This window comes from Panthera uncia (genome assembly GCF_023721935.1).
Source record: "Panthera uncia isolate 11264 chromosome A3 unlocalized genomic scaffold, Puncia_PCG_1.0 HiC_scaffold_11, whole genome shotgun sequence".
Classification (NCBI taxonomy): Eukaryota; Metazoa; Chordata; class Mammalia; order Carnivora; family Felidae; genus Panthera; species Panthera uncia.
Window position 1 is genome coordinate 60,668,742 of NW_026057578.1, and position 19,973 is coordinate 60,688,714.

General features: G+C 44.7%; 1 protein-coding gene across 1 annotated transcript in view; it reads left to right on the forward strand.

Moving 5' to 3' along the window:
• Positions 1–19,232, forward strand: part of TMEM131 (transmembrane protein 131) — a 243,043-nt gene extending 223,811 nt beyond the window's left edge. Inside the window, exons 33-41 of the mRNA XM_049651396.1 lie at positions 2,849–2,976; positions 9,375–9,499; positions 9,703–9,852; positions 13,775–13,940; positions 15,092–15,213; positions 15,302–15,398; positions 16,207–16,304; positions 17,074–17,234; positions 18,293–19,232. Of these exons, the coding sequence (XP_049507353.1) occupies positions 2,849–2,976; positions 9,375–9,499; positions 9,703–9,852; positions 13,775–13,940; positions 15,092–15,213; positions 15,302–15,398; positions 16,207–16,304; positions 17,074–17,234; positions 18,293–18,574 (1,329 nt within the window). The 3' untranslated portion in view covers positions 18,575–19,232. The remainder of the gene's footprint in view (positions 1–2,848; positions 2,977–9,374; positions 9,500–9,702; positions 9,853–13,774; positions 13,941–15,091; positions 15,214–15,301; positions 15,399–16,206; positions 16,305–17,073; positions 17,235–18,292) is intronic.
• Positions 19,233–19,973: the final 741 nt, after the last annotated feature.

The following is a 19,973-nucleotide window of genomic DNA, read 5'->3' on the forward strand; positions in this document are numbered from 1 at the left end:
AAAAAGTAGGGATTGGGTGGACTATTACACAGTCGTTTAAACGGGATGAGCGCTTGCCATTTGCGACAGCATAGACGAGGGGTGTTAGGCTAGGTGAAGTAAGTCAGACTGAGAAAGACAAATACCACATGCTTTCACACATATGTGGAATCTAAAAAACAAAACAGATGGATAAACAAACAAGAAGCAGAATCAGACCCACAAATAAGGAGAACTGGCAGTTGCCAGAGGGGAGGGGGTGGAGGGATGGGCAAAATGGGTGAAGAGAAGTGGGAGTTACAGTTTTCCAGTTATGGAATGAATAAGTCACAGGGGTGAAAGGCACAGCTTAGGAAATATAGTCAATGATAATGTATAGTCAATGATATTGTGATATTTCTGACAGGTGGTAGCTACACTTGTGGTGGGCACAGCATAACAGCTAGAGATGCTGAATCACTATGTTGTACACTTGAAATGTATGTAACATTTGTGTCAGCTATCTGCAAAATCTTTTTTAATGCAAATTAAAATTTAAAAAAATTACGTACCTGACCACCCAAGTGCCAGACCTTATGTCTGGGAAACAACAGAGGACAAAAAGACCATGTTCTTGTCCTCAAAGAGCTCATGGTCTACAAAGTCCTTTATGAGTCAACTGGTCAAGAAATAATTCTTGAATAATTCAGAATAGTCTTTTTTTTTTCAATATATGAAATTTATTGTCAAATTGGTTTCCATACAACACCCAGTGCTCATCCCAGAAGGTGCCCTCCTCAATACCCATCACCCACCCTCCCCTCCCTCCCACCCCCCATCAACCCTCAGTTTGTTCTCAGTGTTTAAGAGTCTCTTATGCTTTGGCTCTCTCCCACTCTAACCTCTTTTTTTTTTTTTTTCCTTCCCCTCCTCCATGGGTTTCTGTTAAGTTTCTCAGGATCCACATAAAAGTGAACCCATATGGTATCTGTCTTTCTCTGTATGGCTTATTTCACTTAGCATCACACTCTCCAGTTCCATCCACGTTGCTACAAAGGGCCATATTTCGTTCTTTCTCATTGCCATGTAGTACTCCATTGTGTATATAAACCACAATTTCTTTATCCATTCATCAGTTGATGGACATTTAGGCTGTTTCCATAATTTGGCTATTGTTGAGAGTGCTGCTATAAACATTGGGGTACAAGTGCCCCTATGTATCAGTACTCCTGTATCCCTTGGGTAAATTCCTAGCAGTGTTATTGCTGGGTCATAGGGTAGGTCTATTTTTAATTTTCTGAGGAACCTCCACACTGCTTTCCAGAGTGGCTGCACCAATTTGCATTCCCACCAACAGTGCAAGAGGGCTCCCGTTTCTCCACATCCTCTCCAGCATCTATAGTCTCCTGATTTGTTCATTTTGGCCACTCTGACTGGCGTGAGGTGATATCTGAGTGTGGTTTTGATTTGTATTTCCCTGATAAGGAGCGACGTTGAGCATCTTTTCATGTGCCTGTTGGCCATCCAGATGTCTTCCATCCGGATGGCCAACAGAATAGTCTTAAAAGGTGTGGGGACAGGAGGGTGTTTTAGCCCTTTTCCTGATTATTTACTCTTGACACTTAAATAGATTGACCTGGTGTAACCTGTTAAAACCCAAGTTGCCTTAATAACCATGAACTCTGAAGCTGGGTAGCTTCTAATATACCTTTATGCTTGTAATTCCTCCCACACCCACAGCTGTGCTCGTTTGCTGAGTCTGTCCTTCCCCTGTCTGTCCCCTGATTAGCCTCAGTGCTTCCTTGCACACAGTACTGCTCAAACTGTGTGTGATGAAGAACCAGGGTGTTTTTTATTTCCCATGTGTCATCTAGATGGTCGTACTATACACAAGTAGTACACACCCACACCAAATGCAACTCCCCAGAGAGTTCCTTAATACCTGAATGGATCCTTGCCCTGTTTGGGAGACAAGTCCACTGGTCTCATGCTTGGATGCCACAACTGTCGAATTACTATAAAAATGCATATGTGTGGTTTCTGTACTTACATAGTAGTCAGGGGCCAGAAACCTCAGTGGGCGGACTGGAAAATAGTACGGCTTTAAGGTGCAGCTTGGGTGTGTCCTTCTCAGCACAGGCTCCACACTCAAGCCAGGCAAGACAGCCCTTCTGTGCTCCAGTCATAGCCAGTGAACATTTCTACACGAAGGTACAAGTTCATCTCCAGCTGTCATGTGTGTCCCCCCCCCACCCCCACTAGACTTGGGGAAAGGGCCTGGGCCCCCTTGGTAACCCCATTGCCTAGCACCAAGTGGCTGACCAGTAAATGTTTGTTGAGTAAGTGAATGAATAACTAAGCTTCTTCTTGTTGGTGGTGAATGGTTAGCATTAAACCCGCCATAACACTTTCACGGCCATATTGTCACTCATGGACACTTAGTGAACAGGTGCGAACACTTACTACTTGCCGGTGCTGTTTTCTTGCCCTGGGTTTTACTTGTGCTCAGGATTTAGGAGCATTTCCAGAGTGTGTAACTTTATACTGTATTCCAAGGTGAATTTTCTTATTTAAAAAAAAAAAAAAAAAAAGCAAGGTTTGCTCCCCAATACTTAAAAATAAGAAGCCACCAATTTGCTGCTACCACTGCACCCACCCCAGACAGAGTAGGAGTATAAATAAAAATAACATTCTTTATAATTCAGACTCACCAAAGCATAATTATAATAAGTCAGAGGCTAAAAAAATTGAGAGAACCATAATAAAGATAGAAAGGAGGTTGTTGTTTTTATACATACGTGTTGTATCTGGTCTGTCTTTGGTTTTGTGTCTCTACCTTCATATAGACTTATTAATCCTTCTCAGCAGCTAAGTGTACATTTTTTTACAGGATACAGAAAAGCAAAAGGGAAAACAAGCCATGCCTGAAAAACATGAAAATGAAATGTCTCAAGTGAAGCAAAAAAGCAAAAAACTCTTAAATGTTAAGAAAGAAATCCCAACAGATGTGAAACCCAGGTAAGAAAAATGAATGAGTGCAGAGAACTAAGATATATATAAGAAGTTACTGGTGAAATCCAGGTAATGTTTTTGTGGTTGGTCAGTTTTTATGGAGTTTTTTGCAACAAAAGCCATGTACTGCATCATGTTCCTCTTGGGTTTTTTTTCTAATGCTTAATGTTGACTGGGGACCACATGCTTCTGATGTCAGACATGTAAAAGGCAGAGTTAATGACTTGTTATGAAAGTTTAGGTTGGTAATTTGCTCCCAGGCAGAGAGCCATTTCACTTCTGTACAAAGGTGACCTTGATAGTTCAGCCACAGGTATGAGCCTAACTTTTCTCAAAAAGAGCTCTGAATCTGTTTACTAACCCACCACTACAGTTGGGTTCTAGGATTCTTTGCCACAAAACTTGGAAGAATTTGTTCTTACTTTAATGCTCAGGACAGTTATCACCTATCAGACAAGTCTAAGATGAATTAAGTAGGAAATAACTCAATTCCAGTCACCATGGAGCAGGATTCTGGTAAGCCCCACAGGGAAGACTTGCTGCAGAATCTTTCTGCAAGTAAATGAAGGAGTTGAACTGTTAGGTTATTAATTAAGCCTACTTCATACTTTCGTTAAACCTTAGATCTACCTAATAAGCTAATTTTAGTTTTAGTATTGTTAATGCCCTTCATAGTTCATCATATAAAATGGCCATCTGCATGGAGGCTGATATTTACCTTTTGTGTTAAGTGAGCATCAACCTAGGAAGTTGAAAGAATTGGGTATAAGTTAATAAAGGAAGACACTGTTATCATTAGAACTGGCCTTAGTTTTTGTGGAAGGTCTATTCTAACTTTGATTCGGCGAACAATATGTGAGCTTTCCAGAAGCACCAATAGACTAGACTCTCTACCTAGGTAATAAATATAGCTTAACTCAGGCACGGGCATTCTGTTCTGTAGAACTAATACCTAATAAGAAATTAAGTGTCAGGGTGCCTGGGTGGCTCAGTCGGTCAAAGGTTCAACTCTTGATCTCAGATCAGGTCTCAATTTTCAGGGTCATGAGTTCAAGCCCTGCGTTGTGCTCTACACTGGACATGAACCCTACTAAGAAATTAGGTGTTACCCTAGTGAAATGTAACCTTTAACCTAAATTTATGAAATAATACAGCATATGGCAGTCATTCATTATTAGTGGAGTATTCGTACCTAAAATTCACTCTTACATGCACATTGTTATTTGAGTGATTCGATCCCACAGTGTGATGAGAACCAATCTGACCCAGCTAGCAGCAATGTCAAGGGGCGTAGTGGTTGACACACTTGGATCTCTCCCGAGAGAAATCATCCTGAGGCACTAATTAGTGCTAATATTCTGGCACTCCAGGAAAGGAATAATACCTTAGTGACCAGAACTATTCTTCTAGGCCTATTTCATGCTTAGGTGATTGATCAGATATTTCTAGATAAATAGGGCTAAAAAATACAAATTATGAAAAACCCTAGTTTTCATGGGGCTCTTGCAAGAATAGACAATCTGGCTATGATTCATATCACAAACTTAAAAACCAAGCTTCTAAGAATTATCATAAAAAATTCCATAGGTGACTTTTGTCAGATCTGCATGATTAGCCTTGATGCCTGAGCTGTCAGACATAATTTTTAAAACAGATAGTGTTTGTTAATTCTTACGTTCATCCCTCTTCCACTGACTTGTGTTACATTCTGATTTTTTACTAAAAATTGGCCATTAACTGGATTTCCATAGCAAAACCATTCCACAGGTTACTTTGACCCATTCTGCACTGTTTTAGCCTTGATGCCTGAGCTCAGAGGCATAGTATTTTTTATACATGTACATGTTCATTTTTACCCTCATCCCTTTTCTGCTGACGTCTGTTGTATTCTGATTTTTTTATAGAATAAGTTGACCATTAGCAAATTTGATTTTGAAAAGGCTTCACTTGAATACCACTAGCTTTGTAAGGATTTCAAGTTCTCTGGTAAATGAAAAGCTACAGTATCCCCTTCTCCACCACCTAGTCAAGGGACAGTTACAGGGATAACTCATGTTCTCTTGATATATAGTCAAGAGAAACATCGTTACCAGCAAGACAGTTTAAACAGTGTTCTCTGAATTGTCTTTTTACCTTGTCATTTGTAACTGGAGAAATCCGTATGCAGCCTTACTCTTCTAATCTCCTTAATCTAATCTCTTTAAACTCACCAGTCTTGTTTTGTGTTTTCCCAAACACGGGGATAAAAGTATTAAGAGTCAGAATTAATTGGTACATCACTCAAATATGGAATTAAACAGACTTTTTTTTTTAATAACCAGAAATGTGGCCTCTCTGAATAGAGCCATTCCCTGTCTACAGTGAGTTATGACAAGCCTTGCTCTGTGGCTCAGGTAAAATCACTGCCAGTTCTAAGTGATACCCAAAACTCCTGTCACCTCAGAAGTGCTGTCAATGTGTTACTCTGTGGTTCCACATATCTGAAGGGTATAGATGCACTCTGAAAAAGGGGTATCATTAATAAGGCATTTGTGTATTGTCACCTTTTAGAAGCTTTATCTGATTAGGAATAAATGTTTATTCTATATATCAGTTAGCCAAAACACTGATATTTTAATATTAATGAAATCTGTGGGCTTATCTTGCATTTGCTTTCTGAAAAATTAGTCTTTAAATATTATCAATATTATTGGAATATTATGTTATCTCTAAGCCAGAAGGCCCCAATCCTGAAATGTTGAAGAATTTGGGGGGTTTAGTTGTTTGTTTTTTTAAGTTTGTTTTGTTTTTGTTTTTTTTTTTTTGAAAGCGAGAGAGAGCAAGCAAGCAGGGGAGGGGCAGAGAGAGAGGGAGACAGAATCCCAAGCAGGCTCTATGCTGTTGTCAGCACAGAGCCCAATGTGGGCTCTCAAAAAGACTGTGGCTCAGTCTTACAAACCGTGATGACCTGAGCCAAAATCAAGAGTTGGATGCTTAACTGACTGAGCCACCCAGGTGCCCTGAAGAATTCATTTTCGTATAAATAGGTAGTGATAAAGCCAGAGCAGTGCCTCAGTCGTGGTCTCTGCTGGTGCAGCCACATCCTACCATACTCGCATAAATTCACTTCACAAAATCATTTCCTGGGAGTGTGGAGCATGGTGTCACAGTGGTAGAGACCCGGTCAATCTATTTTGGCCAGCTTTGACACCGCAGAAGGAAGTGGACCTGTAGACCTCCAGAAAGCTGTATTTTAGGTCCAAGATGCCAGGGAATTAGAGTTCACTCTAAGACACTAAAAGGACTTCTGTGGTATCAGGCCTGGTTTAGAACAGCAGTTTATCCGTTGATCTTTCTGTTCTCTGGTTGTCTGTCAACATTTTACATGTTTACGTGACTTAAATGTAATCTAAAATAAGTGGGGAAAGTCTTCATAGAATAACTGTACTCTCTAATCATCTGCTCAGACAGCACACTCTGCTCAGGGCCACAGGCACCACCTTTCACACCCCGGCCTCCAGACCCATGAACACTGGGAAAGCCCTACCCTTTCCCTCAGCAATCTGCCTCTCCACTTCCCCCAGACAGGGGCATGTACTGTGTATTACATGAGCAAAAATGAGGCCTGGCATCTGAACCACCTTATGGTTTTTCCCTTTTAGAAAGATCATTTAAATTAAGTAGGCTCTTACCTATTTTATTCCAAAGCCTTCAAAAAGGTTTCTTGATAGAGATCATCTAGCTTAATTTAGGAAAGTATGAATCAGCGAAAATAAAATAGTTGTTTGGCACCGTTTTTCTTAAAAACCAACTAATTTTACAGCGACACAGAGTTACATTTTGTATAAATAGCCCCCACTCCCATACTTATAAATGACTTCCTTAAAAATAACTTCCACACACCCACCTCTGCCGCCACCACCACCAGAGTGCTGGATGTCTGTTTCATGGGAGCCTTTGTGTTTTCTTTAAGATGATGTTTTTAAATAACTGTCAGTAGGGGAAGGACTTAGAAGATTCATAGAACTGTACATTAATAATCTTGCCCGTAAATAGTGTATTTTTTCATGTCGGTTTGTTATCCTGCCAAAAATTCTACATAATTTGGGTTAACTGAGCCCTTTGGATTTTTGGTTAGCTCATTTACTAATTCTAAACGTAATACCTATTTATTATAGAAAATTTGTAGGGGCACCTGGGTGGCTCAGTCACTTAAGTGTCCAACTGTTGATTTCTGCTCAGGTCATGTTCTCAAGTTTCATGGGTTCAAGCCCCACATTTGAGCTCCATGCTCTTAGCGCACAGCCTGCTTGGGATTCTCTCCTACTCCCTCTGCCCCTCCCCTGCTCACTGGTACACACACTCACTCTCTCAAAAATAAATAAAACTTTTTTCAAAAAAAATTTTGTGAGGGGCATCTGGGTGGCTCAGTCAGTTAAGTGTCTGACTTCAACTCAGGTCATGATCTCATGGTTCATGAGTTCGAACCCCACATCGGGCTCTGCACTGACAGCTCAGAGCCCAGACCCTGCTTTGGATTCTGTGTCTCCCTCTCTCTGCCCCTCCTCTGCTCACACTCTGTCTCTGTCTCTCAAAAATAAATAAACTTTTAAAAAAAAAATTGTGTGAAATATGGAGAAACGAAAGAAAGAAAATGACCTTTGCCTTACATCCATATAAATATTTGTAAATAGCCTCTGTTAAACTGTATTTATATTATTAATAATATTTACGCATTATTTTATCTGGAAGGTTTGAACCTTTCTGCCCTTTGAAATCAGGTGTGAATTAATATAATGGGCTGTCCCTGTCCCAGGACCTAGCAGAAATTGGCTGCCTTCCAGAAGTGAGAAGTTGGCGTAGCAACGGAAGGAAGATGATGTGGTGCATAAAGAAATAAAAGAATCTGAAGCAGGGGCGGGGGAGGCCACAGTGGGGTGTTGGGGTCACACACCTGAAGGTTGGGGACAGGACAGGAAGTACACTAAGGTGGAAAATGCCAGAGATATACCCATTTTAGAACATCTAAATCAGCCAGTAAACTTTGTCGGATTTTTAATGAAAAGCAAGCTATCAGCTCAGCCTTGAACTGACAGTTTTCTGACCATCACCAGGAGCATGATGGAGATCACTGATGATTTTTGGAAGAATTCTCATAAGGGGCCACTGGGTTCTCTAAGCTGTGTCTCAGCCTTGACTAGAAAATGCCCTTCTTGGACTTGTTAGCTTAACTCCTGTCAGAGGCCTTCCCAAGCCTACAACTTGATCTTGGTGGACATTACAGAAGCAACTTGGTAAAGAATGTCCTTGGGGCGCCTGGGTGGCGCAGTCGGTTAAGCGTCCGACTTCAGCCAGGTCACGATCTCGCGGTCCGTGAGTTCGAGCCCCGCGTCGGGCTCTGGGCTGATGGCTCGGAGCCTGGAGCCTGTTTCCGATTCTGTGTCTCCCTCTCTCTCTGCCCCTCCCCCGTTCATGCTCTGTCTCTCTCTGTCCCAAAAATAAAAAACGTTGAAAGAATGTCCTTATGGCCCAGATAGTTACACTGCTCACACTGCTACCTTATATGTGTCACCTACCCATTTGTCCTAGAGATTGCTTCTCTGCCAACAAATTTTAATGTTTTCTTCATCAGGCTGTGGAAACTTAAAATAGCTCATCATGCCTGCCATTCTGCCTTGTTGGACAGGAAGTTCAGAGCCAGTTCTATTTATATATGTTTATTATGTTAAGCTTACCTCTAAATCTTTTAGAACACATGTACACTCTAAATAAATAAAAATAATATTTAAATTTTTGCCCAGGGTTAACCTTGAGTTCCAAGAATAAAGAAGAAAATTCATCTCACCCTACTCACCCTAGACCTTAGGCAAGTAGTTCAGTCCTGCTATTCTGCAGTGAGTTAGTGGATTTTCATAGGCAACCCAGGAACTTAGCCCTGGTTCATTTCGTGGTTTCTATGAGAAAAAAATGTGTTTAAAGTTTGGGATAGCAGGTGCCTTGACGTTTTAAGTCTGAGACCTTTCAGAGGCTCCACATTCTAGAATCTCACTAGTAGTCTAGATGCTGGGAGAGACTCATTCACAAGCAAAATAACTGTGGTTAGCAACCCCGAAAATGGCAAGTTTGTGCTAAAGGCTTTGCACCCATTATGTGAGGTGGGTGCTGTGACCCATTACAGATTTTCAGATAATGGACTTCAGTTTGTCAGCACTCAGAATAGCAAAGGATAAATCTGTAAGTGTCTCCTGAACAGTCTTAGGAATGTTTGGAAAGCAGCCAGTGCTAAGTTAGGATCATGACTACATAGTGCCTAAGGAAGCTAGATTAGAAAATGCAATGGAAATTGTAGCGTGATCAGTAACTTCTACTCTTTGCTGTAAAACAAAGGCATAAATTTGAATTTTCCATCCATAACTGTCTTTCAGTTCTTTAGAGCTCTCCTATACTCCCCCACTGGAAAGTAAACAACGCAGAAATCTCCCAACCAAGATTCCTCTTCCAACTGCATTGACAAGTGGATCCAAATCACGAAATTCCCAGAAAACAAAAGGTATTTTCATTTGAGTAATATATTTTCATAATTCATTGTATTAGTAATTATTAGTTGTGAGGTGCCAGTAATCGATTAGTAGTTTTCAGTGCTTTAAAAGGCTAGGGTGGTGTTCTCGTCCTCATTAGAAGGTTCGTTGAAACAGATCTGAAAGAAAGGAATTATTTTCCATTAATGGTTTTTTTTCCCTGGTTTTTGTGCAGGTACAAATAAGTTAGTGGATAACAGGCCACCTGCCCTAGCAAAATTCCTCCCAAATAGTCAAGAACTAGGCAACACCAGTAGCTCAGAGGGTGAAAAAGACTCTCCACCACCGGAATGGGATTCTGTGCCAGTTCACAAACCCGGCAGCTGTAAGTATGGAGATTTGGAAACCATGGTGCCCCACCCTGGGCAGGAAAACTCCACAGGGCATATTGTGTTAAAAGGAGGCCTGGCCTCTGTGGTCTGCTAGAGCCCACTTGTACCAGCCAGCAAAAGCCCATTGTTCAATAGTCTGCCAGTTGTGAAACTGTCATAGCTTGTTTGGCTGTGGTAGGAGTATTTACGCCAGAGAAACCGATAGACAATTCACATTAGGACTCTTTTTTTCAGAGCTGGTAGACCACACCACTTCCCAGTGTAGAAAATGGGAAGATCTGGCTGGAGCAGTGAATCATCCAAAGAAATACTATTTTATGAAATCATTCACTCAGCAGTATCTTCTCTGACTAGTTCCTCATACGTTTACAGTGTAATCATTTTTGTAAAAATTCAGTCTTCTTTCAACTTTACCCACATCTTTTCCATATGTTTATGGAAAACATAACACATTCCTGTGTGAAGGTTTCACTATTTTTCTCACTAGCTTCTTGACCTTGTTCGTCCGATTTGGCCTGCAGTAAATCATGACAGTAGCACAGGCTACTAAAAAGAGAGGCCCTTGCCCTGGATACTTAGGACCCAAAATAGAAGACAACAGAGACAAACCCAGGGAGGAGCCTAATTATAAGGATTTGGGGTCAAGAGAGGACCAGCCTGAGGACTGATCATCTACATTCACCACAGTGTTAGAACTCACACTTGGCCAGTTTGTGCCAAAGGGAAAATTAGGGTTGAACAACAGGATTGTTTGGGGTGAAGGGACATTTAAATGAATAGTGGGTGACTGAAGCCCTCAAAGTTGAATGAGATCAAAGAACTTGGAAATCCAGGTGCCATGTACATTAAGCGTGGCGTCTTTCACATTTTCACTTACATAGATACGCAATGGAAAGAGACGCTTTCTGTGTTAAAACCTGTAGCCCCCTATTTGCCATGAGATTTCCTGGCACTTTTTAGTGCTGTTTTTTGCCTGGGATGAGATATAAACCTAAATCCCTGGTCATTCAAGAGATCTCACACGAGTCTCTCTGTAGTCCTTGCATCCAGGCTGAATGCTTTTTGCTCCTTAGATTCCCCTCTGAGGTTTCAGCTAGACACCAGTCCTAGGCTTATAGTTTGTGACTTGGGTAGTTCTGCATTAAACAGACCTTACCTCCACCACAGAGGGAGGTTTCCAGCACTGGGAATACAACATCCCTGAGGAGCCAGTTCCATGGGGTTGTCTGTAGCCCAGTAAACATAAACTCTGCTAGTGTGAGTAACAACACATGATGTGGTAAAGAGGGCCGTCACCGGACACAGCCTTCAAGACAAGATCACTGGCTGTGACGGTGTTGTCACCAAAGTGGCACCTGATGAACATGCTGGCATCACTCCTTTGGGACAGAGGAGAGAAGGATGACCAGATCCAACCCAGTGGGAGTTTGGCTCCACACCTCAGGAGGGAAGAAATGCGAGAAATGCTAGACAAATGGTCTGGAGAAGAAAATGTTTGGAAAGCACAGTTCTTTGGGCACAGTTTTTGGAAAGCACAGTTCTGTTTCCTCCCCAGGCCCATCCACGAAGGCTGAGAGAGCCCAGTGCCTCAGAGCAGAGCTCACTGTCATACAGCTAGATGGTTTGCCACTGGAAAAAGTGTATACTTGCTCCAAGGCCCACAACTGCATAATTATTTTGTTTTTTCAGTCAATGAATACCTTACGTAGATCCCACATCCTGTAACCTCTCTGTTCTCACCACCAGCCTACTAGAAAGTTCTCACAGGGCTCCACTATATACACAATATTGCTATATGAAACCAGTAAGAATCAGTCCAGTAAACTTCCTCCACCCCTGCTTTCTCAGTCTTTTTTACCCTTCTCCACCTTCTCTGGCTGAGACTGCTAGCCTCCAAGCCCTCTTAGCAGTGCCTCATTTCCTAGGGTTCCCAGCAGATTAAAGCATTTTCCACTCAGGGCTGTGCAAGCCTGCTCTTCGCTGGGAATCCATGTGTAGAGATCTTTCTACCCCAAGTAGCACCCCTTATAGCGTGGTGCCCTGTACCCATAGGAGATGCTGAGAAAATTCTCCTGGAATAATTTCGTGGTTTAAACAGACAGCATATCCAAGGGGTTATTAAAAGGCAAATAGCCACAGAGGAAATATATTGAGTCAAAAAGCTCTCTTAATTGCCCATGCCCTGTGCTATTTTTGGCCACCCCTTACCTTCCCCCATCTTCCCTTCCTACATCAAGCATTATTCCATAAGATGTTTTTCTGACTTTTCTTCTCCTGTTTCGTTCTGACATTTAGTAAGTGCTTCTGCAGCTACTGGGCCCAGTAAAACACATCCCACTAAAGGAGAGCTGCCAAGGGATGCGCCACACGCTGCCCCCCCACCCCCACCAGGACAGGCACCTGGGGCGAGCGAGCACATCCGAGGCGGAGTGTGGCCCGTTCCAGCGTGGGCAGTTCCCAGCTCACTTCGGGGGGTGGGGGGCGGGGAGGGGGGGTGGGGTCAGAGAGAAGGTGTCCTACAAGGAGTTGGCTAGGGAAGGGTCAGGACAGTTGTACAGATAATGGCCCTACAATATAGAGGTGATATCAGACAGACACTATGTTAGGGGCTTTTGAGGCAGGCAGAAAGGTGGAGAGCTTTGAGCAGGGCCCATATAGGAGATAGCATTTGAGACGGGCCCTGAGCATGGACATCGAGTCAGCAGACAACAGAGCATGTGAGGATTATCCACATAACCATGGGTGAAAGTTGGTGGGGTGGAGACAAGGACAGTGTGTGACGTGCCAGCACCACTGAGGAAAGTCAGAATTCTTGGGGTAGTTCACAAGGTGGCACTGAAGATGGGGAGTGAATGGATACCTTGGGCTTCAAGAAGTGTGCTTAGCATGGCAACACCATAACGGATGCCTTGACACAGCCAAGGAACATGCGGTTTTATCCAGGCCCCGAGCCCTTGGGGTTTAGGAGAACCACTGGTGCAGGAGAGAATCACAAGGGAAGTTGAACCACTGTGTTGAGCAGGCTTCTGTTCTGGAAGTGAGATGAAACAGACCCTTCACAGAAAATAGGAGTAGAGCAAACTGTCCTCACTGTGGGCAGGGCTTGCACAGGGCGTGAAGGGCAATCAGGAGGGGATGAGGTGGAAATGCGCCAACCTGGACAGAGCTGTGTTGGGCAGGGATGGAAAACGAGGAGGACAAGGCAGGGCAGCCTTGCACACCAGGAGCCCATGGAGACTGTTTCACGGTAGCTGGAGCAGGATGCCACCATGCTGCACACGGTGGACGTGCAAGACGATACCATTTGCTGAACGAAGTTCTATGTATTTGCTTTTAGTGAGAGCAGGATAGGTTTTTCACAACAGAAGTTTTTTCTGTTTTAAACAAATTTTTTAAGATTTTCAAACAGCTGTGTACACATTACCCTAAAGGGCAGCAGGACTCCTGTTAGCTCATATCCTTGAAAAACGGACTGGGCGCGGCCACACACCAGGCCTGCCAGCAGAGTGCAGGGTAGCATCATGGAATAGAACTCAAGGATGTTTTGCAGGTGTGAGCCTGGGTGGAAGCACAGAGACTCTTTCAGGGCCAGTCACTGGCTCTCCCTGCGCATGCCTGAAGGACATGGGAAAGCCACCTTCCCAGCCTGAGGTGGGAGAAGCTGTCCAGGAGGGTCCTGCAGAGCACAGAGAGGATGGGGCGTGCAGGTGATTCTCGGGAAGTCTCCTACTGCAGAGAGAGACACGACTTCCCTCTTTCCTTTCAGACCTTTAAACAGAACACATGTAAAAGCTTTACTTTTTTTTCTTTGTAGATGCACTTGAGTTCTGCATTGTATCAGAACCTCAAAAGTAACTAATTTTGAAGAGTAAAAATCAAAACACATTAACGAGACCTTTTATTTTTCATTTCCAGCTACCGATAGTCTTTATAAACTTTCTCTGCAAACCCTCAATGCAGACATTTTCTTAAAACAACGCCAGACCTCACCGACACCTGCCTCTCCTTCTCCCCCCGCCGCCCCCTGCCCGTTTGCAGCCCGGGGCAGCTACAGCAGCATCGTCAACAGCAGCTCCAACAGGTGGGTCCCTGGCTCCGCCACTCTTCAGATAACTTAAGTTCTGCAGGTGCTTGCCCCCTTCAAGTGGAAATGCTTAGTGGCCACAGCCTGCTGTCCTGTCCTGCCTCTCACATCTGTGCTGTTCAGTGTTCTGCCCTTGCCCAGGGTCAGTGCTCCCATGTCTATGCCAGACTCCAGTCGTCAGCTTTCATCACCCAGGAACCAACAGGTTCATCACTTAACTTAGAATTACATTATAATTCTAGAGTCAGTAAGCATCCTGAGTATTAAATGAAGATCTACAGATGCCCTGTGCATGGAGGACGTGGCTTTACAGGACATTTATTTTGAGCTTAAGGCAGTGGAGCTGAGCATTTAAAAGACCAGGGTCTGGCACAAGCCTGGCTGTCACAAGAGGTGCTGCCAGAAGTGCTGTGCCCATGGGAGGCAGCCTCCCAACTGCACTCCTCCATGGAGGTCCAGAGCCCCCGCTGTATTTGCCTAAGTTAGCAGCGAGAGTGAGGAGCCTGTAACAAATTCTTACTGTATGTCCACACTGCTGTCAGCTCCGCGTGTCACCCCCAGCAAGCACAGCTCAGGTGCCATCACCATCCCAGCCTTTCACTTGGGGAGCCACCTACCCACCTGCAGCAACCCTGCCCAGTTTTTATCTCTCGCCAAAGAGGCAGTAACCACTGAGGCTGGGGGCAGGCTGCCCTGCTTGGGACCTTGCTGAATCAGGCCCCTCACCGGCTCCTGACAGGAGCAGATGAGCCCTGTCGAGCTTTGTTGCCCACCGGCAATCTCTTGTTCTCCTCGTTCTACAACCCACTGGCTCCCTCTCTGGTGCTCTTCTCTGCTGGGATTGCAGCCTTTCCAGTCCCTCGTCCAGTCAGCTCATCCCCGCCCTCGTCTCTTTCTTAGGGGCCCTATATTTTTGTACCTCTCCCCCAAGTCCCTATGTCCCATCAGACTGCACAGTCTTAGGTGTGGGAGCATTTTACATGAGGCTGGGCCATGGTCTGGGGCTGCTCTGGGCCCAGCCCCAATGAAAGTACTGTGTGCACTCAGTCCTGTGGCAGTCCCACCGCCTGAGACAAGGGCCCCCAGCGGCCATCCACTGTGGACAGTGCTGATGAGGAATGACCTTGGTCTTTGCTTCTCCCTTCAAGTGACCCTAAACCCAAGCAGCCAAATGGAAGCAAACACAAATTGACAAAAGCAGCCTCACTCCCTGGCAAGAACGGCAACCCCACTTTTGCTGCAGTCACAGCCGGGTATGACAAGAGCCCAGGTGAGTGGCTTGGTGTTGGACCTGTCACACCCCGGCTGTGGGCAGGGCAGAATTGCCCAGTTGATTGATTCAGAGTGTATTGTTACAGGAGGGAATGGCTTTGCTAAAGTTTCTTCAAACAAAACAGATTTTTCCAGCAGCCTTGGCATTTCACACACTCCTGTTGACAGCGACGGCTCAGACAGGTACTGTAGACCATTCTTAATCGAAAGATAAATGTTCCTCAAGGCAAGTTAGCCTCTTCTGTCCATACTTGTGTCTCCCCTAGATTACAGGTAGGCCATCAAAGCAGTCAGGCACCTTTAGAAACCCCTGTCTGTTGTGTGGAATCAGAGCCACTTGCTGTGCTCCCCCTGGCGGCACCCCCGACAGGGAAGGAGGCACACGTGGCATCTCAGGGATTCAGATGTGTGCTCATCCTTCTTCATTATCATGGTCACAGGACAGGATGTGATCTGATAATCAGACATAGGAGAACAAAAATGTGCTTGAGAAGGAAATTGAAGCCAGTGCTAGACAGCTTATGGTAAATTATTGGACATGCCACTTTCCTGACCCACAGCAATCCTACTGGGCATGGCGACATACAGTGCTTGCCTTGGCTCATGGTCCCAGGTAAATATCAGTTAACACTGTCAGGATAGTCCCAATTTTACCTACTTTGCACTAAAAGGAATGAGTGCTAGATTTGAAAGTTTTTAAATAAATCTCCCATTACCAGAAAGTAAACATATGGGAAAAAATAGCTATTTTCTCTTCAGAACACTTGCTTTGAACCCAACTCACAGCTTATGGTAGGATAGGAGCTCAGGACCTCTCCGTGCTTAATCCTTCATGGCAGAGAAGCCATGTTCCAGTTCTGCCTTTGTCTTTAATATTTGAGCACCCCCAGTTGAAGCAGCGTCTGCTGTTTGTGAGGCTGTGTGTAATGGGCCTGTCCCCACTAACCACTGTACATCTCTGTGTGTTGTGTTTTCCTCCTGTAACATCCAGCTCGGGTCTGTGGAGTCCTGCCAGCAACCCCGGCAGCCCCGACTTCACTCCCCTCAATTCATTCTCGGCATTCGGAAATTCTTTTAACCTAACTGGTGGTAAGTGTTTAACACTAGACCTGTAAATGATAAGCCTGTAGACAAAGAAGAGAGGAAGATGAAGTCTAGTTTGTGTAGAGAGGCCCACTGAAATAGGAAAGGCTGTCACTCAGTAGACATTTCTAAAAGGTGCGTTTCTTCGTCATTGTAGTCAGGTCCCAACAGACATGAGATACGCAGGCTGATTTTAAGGCAACGGGGCTGAGGCTTCTCTCCCAGACAGGTGCTCAGGAGCCCGGGCCCGCTCAGCCCCTGGTACTGTAGCCCGGGAAGAAGGAAGCCCAGCGTGAAGCTCCCAAAAGGGTCTCTTGTTCCACCTCCACCTCCCCACAAGCCCAAAGCCAAAGGCACGAGCTTAGTGCTGGGAGTGCCAGTTGGTTTGTATTCCCAGCATTTAAGAACTTCGAGAAAGGATTTTGTGTCTGAAATACAACTCCTGGCTGTGCTGGGCTCCTTACTTGCTGTCCAGAATTAGAGGCAACAGCGCAAGCTTTGCATTCACCACGGTCATGTCAGAGACGGGGTATTTGCACTCGATGTCATCCAGTGAATGGTGTGGGTAAAGAGCTCAGATTGTGTGCCATGTGCCTGTGTTGTGGGGAACGCCCCCTGTTCCCCATCCTCCCTGGGGTGTGGTGGGAGCTGGCAGAGCAGGTGTGAGACTCCAAGTGAGCAGTGGGGGGACATGTGCCTCTGAATGCCCCATCTTGTCCTACATGAGTGAGTGTGGCAACATAAGATACAGAATTGATTGCTTCCTTACTTGCAGAAGTTTTCAGCAAACTCGGGTTATCTCGGTCGTGCAATCAGGCCTCCCAGAGGGGCTGGAACGAGTTTAGTAGTGGCCCTTCCTACCTTTGGGACTCTCCAGCAACGGATCCCAGCCCTTCCTGGCCAGCCAGCTCCGGTTCCCCGACCCACACGGCCTCTGTGAGTACTTGGGGATTGGACCTCACCTGAACCCTCATTATTACTGCTGTCACTGTCACTCAGGCAGCACTGGTGCCGTTATAAAAGCCAGAGAGCAATGTGGAAGGGTCAGGTTAGTTCTTTTATTGTCTCCATTGCTGTGTTCATACTCTGCCAGAGTGACCCATCAGTATTCTTCAGAGCTGTTACAGTCAAGAATTTATAGAAAGAACAAATGAGCAGCTGTGGGTTTGGTCTCCTAGTAGAGAAAAGTCATTCCAGCATCTTCCCAACCTGTAAATGTGCCCCACCTGTGGCTGGGGCCAGACAGCGACTGAGGGTGGCCTTCACCCTCTCCATCCTGTGGCCCCTCAGCCCCCCAGGAGCAAGCTGCTGGAGGGTCACATTTATTTTGCTTCTGAGAAACACCTGTGTCTTAGCTTGAGCTTTTCCATTGTGCGTTTCTCGGCTAGATTTTTCCGTAAAGACCATGCACCAAAAAAGTATTCTTACCAAGGAAAATAATTACTGGTTTCAGCTTTCACAAAATTATGACAGAAAAAATATCCCACTGTGATTCTTTCTTCATTCTCAGGAAAACTAAATTAGACAAGCAGGGTTGAACAGGAGATACTTTACCTTCACGGATTTCAAACTTATCTTCACTGTAATCATTCTAGCTTCATTTTTAAAGAATGGTTAAGGTGCCTTTCAAACAGGGGTCAGGAAAGATCTTAGGCTTTGCGGGCCCTGCTGCTTCTGTAGCGTCTGCTCACCTACGCCACGGCAGCACAGAAGTAGCGGGACGGCACGGCCACAGGCAGGTGCGGCCGTGTTCCGGCAGACCTCCTGTGGACAGAAACAGGCAGGGCTGGATTTGGCCCTCCGACTGTAGTTTGCCAACCTTTCTTTAAAACACCAGACCCTGAGATGCCCATATATATGAAACATTTATATACAAGATAAAGAAGGTTATCGAAGCTGCGGCCCAGCCCCGGTTTGTAGCCTAACCTTCACCCGCGTCCCACCTGCGCGCCTGTCAGTCCCGATGTTCCATGCTACGTTTTCTGTCTTGTCAGTCGATCCTCGGCAACACCAGCAGCTTGTGGTCCACCACTCCATTCTGCAACTCGATCTGGTCCAGCAGCCTGAATAGCACCCTGCCCTTCTCCACCCCAGCCAGCACGCTGCCAAGCATCGGCCTCATGGGCACAGAGACCTCTGCTCCTCATGCTCCCTCCACCTCCAGTCCGGCCGATGATCTGGGGCAAACGTACAACCCGTGGCGGATATGGAGCCCCACAATCGGAAGAAGAAGCTCTGACCCTTGGTCTAATTCGCACTTCCCTCATGAGAATTGAAATTAGGCAAAAAAAAAAAAAAAGTGGGGGCCCCTCATCTAGATCATGATATGCCAGTTTTTGAGACATCTTTTAAGGCTGTTACTGCTATAGCTTCCCACTCCCCACCCTCCTCATCTTTGCAAAACAGATTCAAGCAGGGCAGGCTCGTACCACTCGCTTCTTTCAGATCTTTCTTGCAATTACGATAATATGAGATTTGCTGTTGTGCTTTTAGGGAAAAGTCTGGACTCAGCCACAAACTCTAGTAAGGCCTGTACATCTGAAAACCTTAACTGCTATCAAGTTTCCACCACCTGTCTTCTTCCATCCTTTATTTATCTGTATGAACACAAATTTGACATTTACAGCTAAGGAAATAATTTGAGTTGAATCAGAAGTCCTGGCATGTGACAATTTTATTAAATTACCAAGTTTGGTTTTTAATAATTTCACAATATTATGCGCCAAGATCTAATTTTAAAAACGTATGAGGACTTTGTGCTGAAAAATACAGAGTATTTTTTTAAAATAAGGCTGTCTTGGTTTAAAAGCAGATTACAGAAATGTAAGTCAACTTTAAGAACAGTGAATGAATGTAAAAACATTCGGTTGAGACCATATGCATTTTCTGTGCTGTTTGTACTTGAGGTATGTACCATTTGTATACCTGAATTTATTTTAAAGATAAACTGAAATGCACATAGCCAAGTCTTGAAATACAAGATTGAATGTGTATTTCTTAAAAATACAACTTTGTGTTGTACTTTGAAATAAATGATGCTTTTTTCAAAAGCCTTGAATTGTTGTGTGTCTCTTCTTTACAGCAAGATTAATTTATTTGGATTCTCTCACCCCAAAGTACACCCTTCTATCATTGCCTTATTCTATGCAGTTTGATTTATCGTGGCTGGAACCTCCTATGGTCTAAATTCCGTGTCTTTCCACGGTGGTCATTGAAGGTCCCTGATAGAAAAAAATGCACACATCTAATATGTCTTCATCCTTTTAAATAGAAGAGTGTTGACCCTTTTCCAATTTTAAAACTCCCACAAATCCTCCAAATGGTACCTGTAGAAATAACACATACACACATGCCAGGTAAGCTGGGTATGCCACAATAGTGTCAGTTTGGTTTAATCTTTCAGAAAGTCTTGCCTGGTTTCTTCCCTCTGCCCCCACTCCCGGAAGATGGTGGTGTAGGAGGATGTTGGGCTCACCACGTCCTGCTGATCACTTAGATTCCACCCACATCGGACTAAATAACCCAGAAAACCACCAGAAGACTAGCAGAACAGATTCTCCAGAGCCAAGCATGGACAAGAGGCCCACGGAAGAGGGTAGGAAGGGTGGAAAGGCGGTGCACGCTACATGGACTGGCAGGAGGGAGCCGGGACGGTGGAGGGGCAGCCCGCCTGGC